Source organism: Cyrtonyx montezumae, unplaced genomic scaffold (genome assembly GCF_038088225.1).
Source record: "Cyrtonyx montezumae isolate F1298 unplaced genomic scaffold, pur_monq_1.0 scaffold_8, whole genome shotgun sequence".
Taxonomy (NCBI): domain Eukaryota; kingdom Metazoa; phylum Chordata; class Aves; order Galliformes; family Odontophoridae; genus Cyrtonyx; species Cyrtonyx montezumae.
The window spans coordinates 31,979,708-31,994,321 of NW_027072089.1; the positions used below are offsets into that span (position 1 = coordinate 31,979,708).

Here is a 14,614-nt window from a genome sequence, read left to right on the forward strand (position 1 = left end):
CTTTTAGTTTCTACAGTAGCAGTACATAACAGATAAAGAGAATACAACACATTTCTATACAAAATCTCAACTGAATGTCAAACAGCTGTAACAAAAAACAAACAAGCCCCAAGTTCAGATATCTTTATTTTTGACAGAATTAATCAAAAATATCTTTCACTGTTCCCAAGAACTTGAAGCTAACTTAATCTGGCACAATTACACACTTCCCCTTCCCCAGGCATTTCACTCTCACTGCCTCCCTTTGTTTTTCCACTAATATATTTTGATATTTTGGGCTTTTTCATAATGGTTTTCATTTGTTTGAGGTCTCATGTGGCTCCTCATATGCCCAAACACTACTGTCAGGACAAAAGAAGGCAGAAAGACTGAATAAGCGTAGCAAGGAGAGGAGCAACACATTCCATAGAAGTCATGTGCCAGATTACAGTGACTGCATAGCAACAAACACAGAGCAAGAATGCAATTCTAAAACAACACAGGTTTAAATACTATGCATCTACAGAGCTAAAAATGCCACAACCCTAGTCATCCTCCAACTTCTTCCCTTGCATGTGGAGCAGGGTTTCACTGATCCTTACAAATAAGTAGTGATCACCGAGTCAGCAAAAAATATTTAATAAATGGCAATATTTCTGCCAATTCAGTGTCATGGATCAATTTATAAGAAAGCACAAGAAAGCAAGGGGTAATATAAAGCATAAAACTGAGCAAGGACAGAAAGAGACAAGTGACCCCTATAAGAGAGATTTAGGCTTTCACAGAATGATACCATGCCTCAGAACAATGGCTCAGAGGTTAATAAAATCCATATGTAGGTGTTGCATCTCCCTGTCCAACCTCCACCAACATCCAACAACAGAGACTGACCTGATACATTTCTCCAACGTATGAAAACAAAACAAGAAGTCTCAGAGATTGAAAAGGGTTAAATGTAGAGGGAGAATGTATTTCATCAAATACCTTCTATATGTTCCCTCAAAGAAAAAAAAAAAGAAAGTGGGAAAACTCCTGTACTGACAGTGGGCAATCAGTGAAGTATCAGATCAGCTTTTATTTTAGATTCTTGGATTTATCTGTTTAAAATAGTAATAATAATCATGACAAGAAGCAGGCAGCGTACAGAGAGGAAAGTGTATAGCAAAAGAAATCAAAACAAGTCATGTACAGCAGAAAGTACACTTTTTGTTCAGATAAGAAGTGATATCACCATAGAAACCACTTCAAACAAATATTTTAAAATATCTTATCCCCAGACTGGAATAAGAAGAGTAAAAACATTGAAAAACACACACAAGTAGAAGAAAAAACAATGCCTTTTATTTGATCAGTACGCACTGCTGGACAAGAAAAAGCACAAGCAGGAGAGCTTTTATACACCTCAAGTGCTCTACAGATGTATACAGAAACAATTTCTGCATAACAGTTAAGACACCTGGGTTCATTTTCAAGTTATAACCATTTCATTTCCTCCAGGCACCCACCTTGGCAGACCTTCTCTCATCAATAGGAAGAGATAATCCCTGAGTATATGGATCTACTTCACCTGTAGTCAGGTAATTTTTCTACAATAACAAAAAAGAAAACAATTCACTATAATTTAAGTACCCAATCTTACTTGCTAAACAGCTGCTAGGAATTGGTAGTTACTGAAATGTATCTGAGCAGTTTAATGAAACAAAAACTGATGATAGCCATCACGCACTGAAGATGTAGGATTTTCTCAGAACAGATGAGGTGAAGTCAAGGAGTATGGAAAGTGAAGGGCTTTGTTAATTCCAAGCTTTAAGCTTATGTTTGAAAGTGCTCATTGCACTTTTCCTTACACTATTTCAAGGACTATTTAATCCCTGCACATTGTAAAATAGACATGAAAAAATAAAAAAATACTGAATACATCTGCAAAATTATAAGCACTAGAGAATTTTTCCAAGCCATTGCTCTACTTCAAATTAAAAATTAATTTTTCCAACTAGAGAAAACGTTGGTCTCTCTTATTTTAACAGATGAAATCCATGCTAATGCTAGTCACCACTCTTCATATCAGTACTATTTCCTGCAACAGCAATCACCAACATTTCCTGATAACAGCCCACTGCCAAGTCTTGTCACTTCTTATGGAAAGTCGCTCACTTTCTCCATGAGCTTCCAGCTGAAAACACCATGGCATTGTTTAGAGCCCAGCTTCCAGGGTCATAGTGTGGGAACTGGGCTGTAGAGCTAGCCAAAACATCAGCCCTTCCAGCCAAACACCAAGCAATACTGGAACACAGTTTGAGTCTCAAGGTCTAGTAGTCTCTTCACACATCACTTTTTTTTTTTTTTTTTTTACCAAAAGCATCTTCAGACCATTCTCAATCAAATGATGTGCTACAAATCTGAATGCACTTATTATAAAAGTTCATCTATTTCCATGGTTTGGGCTCATGAGGGGAATTAATACTATTATTATAAATACTATTATATAAAATACTATTATTATAAATAAAAGTATTTTATTAGAATGGAAGCTTCCTTCTACTATCTGTCTTATAATTTAGCTTAAAAGCTTAGTGTAAATAGATAAGAGCTCTGTCAGCTCCAGTACAAAACCATGTCATTATGACTTACATTCCACAACTACGCAATAAAAGATTTAAGAGATTTAAGCAGCAGGCAAATATTCAAACGCCAACTATATTAATATGGAGAACGAAGCTATTTTTCCTAGGAAAAAAAAAAGTTTTTTATATTAAATTCATAAAGCCAGAGGAAGAGATATCATGCTCAAAAAACTTGTACATCTAACTTTGTAAAAAATGTAATTCAGTTGGGAACATTTGAGTTTTAGTATTATTATTCAGGTGCTTATGTGGGAATTATAAAACTGATTAAGTTTTTACACAATATTCTCATTTCTGAAGTTTCAGATTAAACAAGAAGCAATTATATACACATCATTTCAAAGTAGAGGTTAAGAAGCATGTTAATCCTGCTATTGCTGTTGTTATTCAGGAAACCCTGTGCATGCTTAACACAGTTACTTTGTTTCACATGCAAGTTATCCATAATCCAGGAAAGAACAGCCATTGATTTTCTACCATGCTACCTTCTGGTCCTTTACTGAAGTTGCTTAATCTGAAAAACCTGAATACACAACATTAAAGATGTGAAAGTTAATAATTAATATGCATGGTGGCATAATGATATATAACAGAGTTACTCCAACTGAAGGCAGCTTGTAAAGATGTGCTTCTCAAGATACTTCACTCTTGCATTCTGAACCACATGCTGCTAACTGGCTCCAGTGCTTTCTAAAGTACCACTGATGAGATTTCACTGTAATCCTGTAGCATTTACAATATTTAAGAGCTCACTATTTTATTCCATCTCTATTATGAGTTCAGATATACATGCTTAACATCAATCTCATGTGTGCCTTGAAGCAAATGTCTACTAAAGTAACCAAACTTCTGTACAGTCAGCATTAGGCAGCAACAATAGCAAATGCAAAGGAAAAGAGAAATCAGCAGATGTTTATAAATCATAATAATGGAAAAGGATAACTAAGCAATCATTCTGCACAATACAAGCAATGCAGTTAATCACAACTAATCACTACAGCACAAACAAATACACAAAGCACAAAAAAAGTAATGATTTCTTTTCTAATCCAAAGAGCATGAAGCTTTCAACCAAAGCAAAAAGCTACTAATTGAAGAAGGAAAAAAATAAAGATATTGCAGGCACCCTACCTTTCTTTTTGCCTGCGAAATACCCTAAAATCAGGGAAAAAATACTATTCAAAAAATGCCTTTTATTCAAAAATATTTGACTTTGCAAGAACTGATTATTTTCTCAAAGCCAATCCTTTATTCCATTTTAAGAACTAAAGGCACTGATTGGCATTTCAAATGGAGATTAATTGCTTCCTGATTTTTTTGTTAGAGAGTGTTCTGATACGTTAAGAAGGGATACAGAACATAACCAAGATCATGACATTTCACACATCCTGTTTCTATTAAAAATTATTACTGTTGCAGATAATAAATCCTGCCAAGCAGTCCATGGAACTTCTTTTCTCTCTGAACTAAAAAGAGACCAGGAAATGGAGTCACACTAGTTAGTGGAATTACAGAGAGTAGAATACGTAAGTACTTAAGGATATTTTAGTAGCATGTGATATTTTAAATTCTTAAGTAATAAGAAAGAAGAGACAAATAATGGAATTGAGAACAAAACACAGTATGTGACACGGAGTCTCATGGCAACGAGACCTAACATCTAAATTGCTTTTCAGGCTTCTAAAACACACAACTCTTCCTAGTGGCAACTTTCTGAAATTACTTTCATTTTAAAGGTCTTTGAAACCAGCCATCATTCATAACAAATGCTTTCTTATCACAAACTTTCCACAAATCTTATTCTATTTTATTGAATTAGAAAGACTGTCTCACTGTAAAAGACTCATTAAACTCAGAGAAGCAGACAAGAACAATTACCTGAGAAAGATACCGCCTATAATCTTGTCGAAGTTCCTCTTTTAATTTATGCTTTTTTCGTTCATATTCTTCTCCAAGAGGTAAACTCCAGCCATAGTCACCTGAAAGTTTAACTCTGATAAATATTATTATTCTACCATTTGGAATCAACACAAAGGACATACTGCAAAATATACATCTCCATTTGAATCAGATGGCAAAACAAAACGGGCAATGCAACCAGCAAGCACAAAGGAACTGAAATTAAAAACCATTTTCTCTGTGTGACTAGTTGGATGGAAAGCATGCTAGAGAAATTGTTTGGGGGATATCAGTTTTCCTCTAGTCCTGGTGTTTTTCTCTCCCCATCAGAATAAAAGAGCAAATTAATTAAAAGAGAGTACCAACTACCTACAATACCTAGGTTTTGAACTGTTTCTTTTAACAAACATTTCTCTTCTTTCATCTTACTCTACAAATGAGTGATATTTTAAGAACTGCTAACCACATAAGATAAAACATATTTAATAACTAGAAAGCAGGAAACTGCTCATTTAGCACGAAACACATGAAGTCCATGTTGGTTTACATATATCTGGAAGGAGTCAGACCTTATGATATCCGTACTCCCTTTTTCTTTCCACTTCAGTGTGCTATACTACTTTTTTATTTAACAGACTCAAAACATATATTTAGTTCATTTCTAGAATAACTATCTAGTCTTGTAACAACTGCATTCTTAAAATACAACACTGTGCAAGTTGGTTGTTGTTCCCAGAATACATTTTATCTATTTCGTAAGAAATATGCTCTGCCCCAGGAGACTACCTCTACTGAGATTTCCATCACTTCCCACAGACACCTATTGAATTCCTGAAAACACACACAAAAAAGATAGCAACTTTTTTTTTAATTGCCTGTTGTTTCCCTGAAAGCGTTTCCACTTCTTTAAAATAAAAAGGACAGCTGAATGCTGCAGAATTAAACCAGAATATGGAAATAAATGAGGTACAAAACCTAGGAGTCTACACATGGAAGAAAAGGATTGCCTACCAACCAGTAGGGGGCAGAAAAAAGTTCTGAAGTTGTCAGGACATATCTGAGCTACAATTGTAACTAAGCAGCAGTGCCTACAGAAAGGAGAAGGTATGACAAGGAGAGAAGGGTGGTGCAGCACAGAATAAAACAGAGAAAAGAACACTATCACACATCCAAAATCACAAAAGACACAGAGAAAAAAGAAAGAAAATGGAATGATATATATAGGAAGAAAAAAATAAATAACACAACTGTGATTAAAAAAGCCAGTCACAATACATTCACAAATCTACCCATTTCTCTGGTCTTGGAAGAACTCTTAACTAAGTACTTGTTCTCTCCTGTATAATGTATGACTGCATTATAACATCTTTTATCATAAAAGCAGCAAAGTCCATTTAGTACTTTATGCCTAGAAGTTTAATAGATGCTTGGCATTTGCAAGAAGAATGACTTTAATTGTGTTTGTTTCAGTCAGGTCAGAGTGAGCGACTTAAGCTGTGAGGCCAAAAGAAAAGGCATTCTTACTTCCCTGGCACAAAGCACAGAGAAAACGCCCTTCAGCAGCAAGCTGGCAGTTCAGATAAAAGATGAACCTCCAAAGCTTTTGCTCCATGCACCTCAAATAACAGGAAAACATTGATCATTTACTGAAGACTAAGGAGCAATTATTCATCTTGCTTTTTTTTTTTTTTTTTTAAGTAATGCTACTTCTGGGAAAAAAAAAGGGGGGGCTTTCATATATTCCTTACTCAAATCCCAGAAGAAAAAAAAAATTACAAAAAACATCCACACAGCACCAAGATATTTGAAAGAATAAAGAATTGGGATGCACAACAATTATAATGGTCATCTTTCAATTAAAAATCCAAAAGGTAATTGCTTTCCAGAAATTCTCAAAGGTAATCAAGTACTACTTAAACACAGAAGATGCAAAAATATATACTATACCTAAGGGACAGTTCTGTTGGCTGTTTGGAGGTATATTTTCTTTAGACATGGAGATTAACTTTTTGCTAGTCTCAGAAATATTCTCCAATTCCTTATTCTGAAAAAAAAAACAACAAAAAAAAATATTACTTTGCATCATCAGAAAGAAATACCCCAACAACATCATTAATGTCACTGAAAGTAAAGTTTTAGAACAGAAAACAGCTTCCAAATTTCACTGATATTATCAGAAAAACAGCTTCTCCTCTACAACACAGGAATTAGTTCAGTAAGTTTCATGTCATAAGCCAGTCCAATTATACTTCCACATGGTTTCATAGCTTATGTCTATCAGCTCTGTTTTCTGTGGGAGCTGAACTGATGCACAGCGCTCTGCCTGAAACCATAAAAGAACTTCAAGGTATTACAGGGCAAGATGAAAATACCTGACCCCTGTAACTACACTTTCACCTTACACCTACAGACTTTATTATAGGCTGGAAACACTCTCCTCCTCTTTAACTTAGTTTTGTTGCAGAGGATGCAAAAACGCAGACAGCTCAACAACTCCATAAGAGCTAACTTTGGGACTGAGTAATTGACCTTTTCTATTTTGTAGTTTCCTTATCAGAAATGTTGAGGCTACTTTTTTTTGTTGTTGTTGTTTTTTTTTTCCCTTCCATCCTCATCCTACCACCCACTGCCTTGGAGTGGGCAGAGAGCCATTCCTTAATTGGAAAATACAAATGTTACTGTGTATGCCTAGTGGCAACCAGATTTATAAAAAGATCTACCTACATACAGTATTTATAGAGAAATGGATTTGACTAGATAAATCATTAATATATATACGTGCTTTAACAACATACACAGTTAAGAGCACAGTAAAAGCAAGCGTTAAGAGAGATCCCAGAAACGTGTTTAAATTCAGAGAAGCTATTTTAAGCTTACCCTTATCTCCATGTAAGGTGGATCTTTCTCAAGCTCTGCCTTATCTTGTGCCAACTTGGCCTTCTGATCTTCAATAAATTTTTCTAAATCTTCTGCCATCATTTCTAAGTTGTAGGAAAAAAAACCAAAAAAACATTTGTGTCAGAATAGAGAGAAAAAGAAAACAAAGTGCCATAAAACCGATACAAGTTGGACAGTGTCCTGTTACATTTTGTATCAATAAATTGGCAGAAGGAACAGGAACGTCAACCACCATGGACACCAAGCAGCACTGCCTTTTAACCAGACATGCAGGAACAGGAGGCTGCCTCCTCCATTAGCTGTGCATCTTGTCTAAGCAGCTGAGAGCCCTTCAGAGCTGGAACGTTAGCACCACAATGATGTGACTTATTGTACACCTGCTAGATAACTTCATAATACAAATTAAGGTGAATTAAATTAGTGACAAAGGAATGGTACAGAAGTTGGGCACATCCTCAGGTTTCACATAATTGGTTTGAGTAATCTTACCAGAACTAGAAATGCTGAAAAGCTGCATACTGCATAACCATGGAGGGAAGAAAGGAAAAGTCAGTGCATACAAGCCCACTCATTCTAATCTCAGCATTTCCACCAACTCCACTGGAGAAAGTCACATGAAACCATGCCTACAGATTAAAAAAATCCCTATATTATATTCTACTCCTACAGGAAGAATGAAGCAAGTCCTCGTGATCAACTGCTTTGAAGTCGGCACAGCCGGAGCTGCAGTGGCTGATTGAGGTACAGGGCGGGTTTTCGGGAGGTTCCAGTCTCTCGGGAACCGAGTGAGAGCAGGCAGTCCCAACGGCTGTTCTCGCGAGAGGTTAACGAAGCGTTAACGAGGCACAGGCGTTAACGAGGCACAGGCGTTGCCAGGGTTTCAGCGCCCTCGCCCACACCCCTCAGCTGAATAGGGCTGAAGGGGTATATCCCTGAAGGGCTCAGGGAGGGCAGCGAAGTATCACATTACAATTCATATCTATCTATATATATTATTATAAACTATTATTTATTTATTTACTTTCAATTTTTTTCATTTCTTTGTTTTTATTTTTTTTTGTGCCATGGTCTCTACAAGACAGAGGGCTTGCCTTAAGAAGGCTGTGGTGACCCAGACAGAAGGTCTGCCTAGAAGCGTGGCTACACAGGTCTCTGGTTGCAAGGAGTGCCAGAGCCTGCTACTACTAGATGAGGGTGCTAAGCAGTTCTCCTGTGCAAGGTGTGAGCAGGTGGAAGATCTGCTTAACATGGTGGTTGAATTGAAGGAGGAGGTTGAGAGACTGAGGGCCATCAGGGACTGCGAGCGGGAGATTGACTGGTGGAGTAACTCCCTAGAGTGCCAGAGTGAAAGGCACCAGGGAGTTCCCCTGCAGTTGGTGGTGGACTCCCTGACCTGTCCCCGTAGGGCAGAAGGGGGATATCTGAGGGATAGGGAGAGCTGGCAGAGAGTCCCTGCTCGGTACCGTGGGCAATCTCCCCCTCTGCCTCCCCAGTGTCCCCAGATACCCCTAAGCAATAGATATGCAGCATTGGATGTTGAAGAGGTGATAAGGGGTGAAGTGCAGGAAGATTCCCGCAGGAGGTCACCAATGCCAAGGCAGTCACCTCCGTGCATTGAGACTGCTGCTACTAAGAAAGAAAGGAAGGTGATCGTAGTGGGTGGCTCCCTTCTAAAGGGAACTGAGGGCCCCATTTGCAGACCAGACCCAAACCGCAGGGAAGTGTGCTGTCTCCCTGGGGCTCGGATCAGGGACATTACTAGAAGACTCCCGGACTTGATACGCCCCACCGACTACTACCCATTACTCGTAGTTCAGGCAGACTGCAATGAAATATCTCAGAGAAGTCTGCGAACTATGAAAAGAGATTTCAGGGGATTAGGGCAATTAGTTCAAGGGGTGGGAGCACAAGTGGTGTTTGCTTCCATACCTTCTAGGGCGGTGAAGGACACAGAATGGGCTAGGAAAACACAAGTGATGAATAACTGGCTGAGAGGTTGGTGTAGGGATAGACACTTTGGGTTTTTTGACCATGGGACAGTTTACTCGGCTCCTGGCCTGTTATCTGTTGATGGGACGCACCTATCCCAAAGGGGGAAACGAATCCTAGCACAGGAGCTAGCTGGACTCACTGAGAGAGCTTTAAACTAGCTGTGACGGGGGAAGGGGATAAAACAGGGCTCACCAGTAAAGAGCCTAAGGAGGCTGTGCTGGAGAAAGGGACGAGGCAGATATCTCAGCTGAAGTGCATCTATACCAATGCACGCAGCATGGGCAATAAACAAGAAGAGCTTGAAGCCATTGTGAGGCAGGCTAACTATGACCTTGTGGCTATTACAGAAACATGGTGGGACCTCTCCCATGACTGGAATACTGGGATTGATGGCTACAAGCTCTTCAGAAGGGATAGACAGGGAAGAAAGGGTGGTGGCATAGCTCTCTATATCAGAGAGTGTTTTGATGTTGAAGAGCTAGTGGTTGGAAATGACAAAGTAGAGTGTCTATGGATAAGGATCAGGGGGATAGTCTTTAGGAGTGACATCGTGGTGGGGGTCTGTTATAGACCACCTAGTCAGGATGAAGAAATAGACGAGGTGTTCTATAAACAACTCGTAGATGTTGCACGATGGCCAGCACTCGTTCTCATGGGGGACTTCAACTTCCCTGATATATGTTGGAAATACAATACTGCGCAGAGGAAGCAGTCCTTGAGATTTCTAGAATGTGTGGATGATTGCTTCCTGACACAGCTGGTGCAAGAGCCTACCAGGGGAGATGCCTTGCTTGACCTACTTTTCACTAACAGGGAAGGACTAGTAGGGGATGTGAAGGTAGGAGATTGTCTTGGCCAGAGTGACCATGAAATGGTGGAGTTTGCTATTCTGGGTGACGTCAAGAGGGTGACTAGCAAAACTATTACCTTGGACTTCCGGAGGGCAGACTTTGACCTGTTCAGGACACTTGTTGCAAGGGTCCCTTGGGACTTGCTCCTGAGGGGTAAAGGGGTCTAGGAAGCCTGGATGCTCCTCAAGATGGAAATCTTAAAGGCACAGGAGCAGGCAGTCCCGGAGTCCCGTAAGTCAAGCCGAAGGAGAAAAAGACCAGTGTGGATGAACCGGGATCTTTTGTTGAGACTCCGAGAGAAAAAGAGAGTCTATGTCCTCTGGAAGATGGGTCAGGCTACTTGGGGTGACTACAGAGAACTGGCCAAGATCTGCAGGCAGAAAATTAGAAATGCTAAAGCCCAGCTTGAACTTAGACTGGCTACTGCTGTAAAGGAGAACAGGAAACCCTTTTACAAATATATTAACAGCAAGAGGAAAAACTAAGGAAAATTTCCCTCCTTTACTCAACGAGGCAGGGAATGTAACCACAGATTATAAGGAAAAGGCTGAGGTTCTCAATGCCTTCTTCACATCTGTCTTTAATAGACAGAACAGTTGTCCACACGGTACTTGCCCTGACCTGGAAGTCCTGGACGGAGCGCATAATGCACCCCCCGTGATCCAAGCAGAGACGGTCAGAGATCTACTCCTCCATCTGAACTGCCACAAGTCCATGGGGCCAGATGGGATCCACCCAAGGGTGCTGAGGGAGCTAGCAGAGGTGACTGCTGAGCCACTTTCTGCCATCTATCAGAATTCCTGGTTATCTGGAGAGGTCCCACAAGATTGGAGGCTTGCCGATGTGACTCCCATCTACAAGAAAGGCCATAAGGAAGACCCGGGGAACTACAGGCCTGTCAGCCTGACCTCGGTATCAGAGAAAGTTATGGAACAGATGATCTTGAGGGAAATCACACGACACATGCATGGCAATAAAGGGATCAGACCCAGCCAGCACGGGTTCACCAGGGGCAGGTCGTGCTTGTCCAACCTCATCTCCTTCTATGACTGGGTGACCAGACAGGTAGATGAGGGAAAGGCTGTTGATGTAGTCTACCTGGACTTCAGCAAGGCCTTCGACACGGTCTCCCACAGTATTCTCCTAAGGAAACTGGCAGCCCGTGGTGTGGACAGGTTCACTCTTCTCTGGGTGGAGAACTGGCTGGAGGGCCGTGCCCAGAGGGTAGTGGTTAATGGAGTTAAGTCCAGCTGGCGTCCTGTTACGAGTGGTGTCCCTCAAGTGTCAGTTTTGGGGCCCATCTTGTTTAATATCTTTATGGATGACCTAGACGAGGGAATTGAGTGTACCCTCAGTAAGTTTGCAGATGACACCAAGTTGGGAGGATGTGTCAAACTGCCTGAGGATAGGGAGGCCCTTCAGAGGGATTTGGATAGGCTGAACAGCTGGGCTGAGCTCAATTGGGATGAGGTTCAATAAGACCAAGTGCCGGGTCCTGCACTTTGGCCACAATAACCCCATGCAATGCTATAGGCTTGGGGCAGAATGGCTTGAAGAATGTAGAGAGGAAAAGGACCTGGGGGTGTTGGTTGATGCTCGGCTCAACATGAGCCAGCAGTGTGCCCAGGTGGCCAAGAAGGCCAACAGCATCCTGGCCTGTATTAGAAATAGTGTAGCCAGCAGGAGCAGGGAGGTGATCATCCCCCTGTACTCGGCTCTGGTACGGCCGCACCTCGAGTACCGTGTTCAGTTTTGGGCCCCTCACTACAAGAAGGACATTGAGGCCCTGGAGCGTGTTCAGAGAAGGGCAACAAAACTGGTGAGGGGTCTGGAGCACAAGTCTTATGAGGAGCGGCTGAGGGAGCTGGGATTGTTTAGTCTGGAGAAGAGGAGGCTCAGAGGAGACCTTATTGCACTCTACCACTTCCTGAAGGGGGGTTGTGGTGAGGAGGGGGTGGGCCTCTTCTCCCTGATAAATTACGACAGGACGAGAGGGAATGGCCACAAGTTGCGCCGGGGAAGATTTAGATTAGACCTGAGGAAACATTTTTTTTCTGAAAGAGTGGTGAGGCACTGTAATGGCCTGCCTAGGGAGGTGGTTGAGGCACCGTCCCTAGCGCTGTTCAAGAAGCGTTTAGATGAGGTGCTAAGGGATTTGATTTAGTAGTTGGGTAGAGATAGTGATAGGAGGATGGTTGGACTAGATGATCTTATAGGTCCTTTCCAACCTTATGAACTTATGAACTTATAAGCAAGAAGGAAATCAAGATTCTTAAGCCTCTCAGATTCTAACCCTGTAACTTCAGCAATGAGATTGCTTGTGAAGGCTTTCAGCAATCCCATCATATCCAGATTCTAAGCACAGACTGTACAGCAGTTTTATTAAGGCTAATTCAATATCTTTTTACAGATTATATTAAGTAAACAATAAATCCACTATATTATATAATATTATATGTTATATATTAAGTAATTTCAGGAAGAACAAAAGATAAAAGAAAAAAGAACCATGAATAATGCATACATATACAAAGCCCAGCAGAATAAGGTATTGAATAGGAAAATGTAACACAGTGTTCAGGGAGAATATGATTAATGCTTACTATGAAAATTAAGATCAAGAGGAGTAATGTCAAAATTGCAGCAGGTAAATAAGTTAATGTGCAATTACTTGAACTTAAAATACATCTCTACTGGAACCTTCGTGTCTCACACTACTGCCCTCTTGCATTCAAAACATGAACTCTGCATTGTTACAAAGGAGACAGAACTGGGACGTCCTCTTTGCAACTCCTAGTGATAGCACAGGACAGTCAATTCCAAAAATAAATTCCCCAGCTGATCAGCCCTAAATCTTTAATCTCATTACTTTTGCACAGTGATAACAGATCAAAGATAAGAGAGCAAGGTTCCAGGCACCTACGAGTTTCACTGAGCCTATTAAGTTATGTAAGAATAACAAAAAGCCTTTTCTGAGTGGATAAAACAATCTGTCACAGTAAACAACTTAAAAATTGGTGTCATCAGTACAGTGTGGCACCACCTGCAGGGAAAATTCCTGCATGGAGGGGTGCAAGCCTTATGAGACAAGTGAAAATGGCATAATATACATCTGCACAAGTTTACCTGCCACCATAAAACATCTCAATCCTAAACAAAACACAGCGCTGTTGGTTTAGCAATGTGTCAGAATGAACGGTGTGAATTACCAGACCCTTGCAATCATCTCTAGTGATAGCAGCAGGTTCCAAACCAAGCTTAGAGACATTGCTCAGCAAGCAGCTATGCACAGAGCAGAAGAAGACCATGTGGTAAATGCTAGAAAATCTAACAGTAAGTCACAGGTCTCCAAAATAACAAGGTGCAAACAGCAGATCTGCCACGTATTCAGAAAACAGTATTTTGTAAATACTATTAGAAGCACATATATCTTTGACAGCAAATCCCTGTCAGTTCTTCCTTTAGCCCTATCTTAAAACTTGTATTTACATGCCCAAGGCACTGTATCATTCAGATGGAAACCAAACTATTTGTTCAGCCACTGTCGGAAAAAAGCACATTTCATATATTTTAACTTTCAAGAATGCTTTTTTTTTTTCATAACCTATCACTTTTAACATGGAATTTTTCATAAAAGCAACTCTGAAAAATTGCAAAGCCAGATAGACTTCCCTTAGTCACATATATAGCAGTCAATGGAAAGCATACATTCAAGAGAAAAAGCCACACCTGAACACCAGAGATACAGACACTGAGTCTACACCCTAACACAGTTAATAATGCATGCCTCTGTTTCCAAGACACTTGAGCCACCTGTTTGTACATGTGGTATATTGGAAGCAGTGTACTGATCTGAGCACTGCTACCTAAGGGAACATTCGGTGCATTCCCTTTTACCCTTTCCCTTCCCCTTGTATTTCTTCTAAGAAGCAGGACACAGGATCTAAAATCAGCACGTGTAATCAGACGTTGTATTCAGAGCTATCATAATTCTTAATATCCAGAAAAGCTGACAGATGGCAGTTCCCTTCCATACAAACAGCAGCAAGGGTGGCAGAGGAATGAAGTGCTTCGAGAAGCTCCTACGTGTCACATTCAGCAATTGCACTTACAGGCACTACTCACAATTAAGAAACCTTAACTAAAACATGATTTTTCCTAACTGCGAAGGCAACCATCCATCAAAGCACCAAGCCAGCAAGCTCTGTAACTCATTTCCTCTCACCCAAAGAGTTCACCTACGTTTCCAAACCGCGTTCTCCGGCCCAAAAACAAGTCGATTTCAGGAAGCCTTCAGGGTCAGATTAATTTTTCCAACACTGAAGCCCTCTCGCGGCTCTAGCTCCCCTCTGCCTCCTATGGCGGGGCGGG

At 40.5% G+C, this 14,614-nt stretch overlaps 1 protein-coding gene across 1 annotated transcript in view; it reads right to left on the reverse strand.

The window, feature by feature from the left end:
- CSPP1 (centrosome and spindle pole associated protein 1) overlaps window positions 1-14,548 on the reverse strand; it is a 47,130-nt gene extending 32,582 nt beyond the window's left edge. The window contains exons 1-5 of the mRNA XM_065751900.1: window positions 14,486-14,548; window positions 7,380-7,483; window positions 6,450-6,546; window positions 4,482-4,582; window positions 1,485-1,565 (exon numbers count right to left, since the gene is read on the reverse strand). Coding sequence (XP_065607972.1) covers window positions 1,485-1,565; window positions 4,482-4,582; window positions 6,450-6,546; window positions 7,380-7,481 — 381 coding nt within the window. The 5' untranslated portion in view covers window positions 7,482-7,483; window positions 14,486-14,548. The remainder of the gene's footprint in view (window positions 1-1,484; window positions 1,566-4,481; window positions 4,583-6,449; window positions 6,547-7,379; window positions 7,484-14,485) is intronic.
- Window positions 14,549-14,614: the final 66 nt, after the last annotated feature.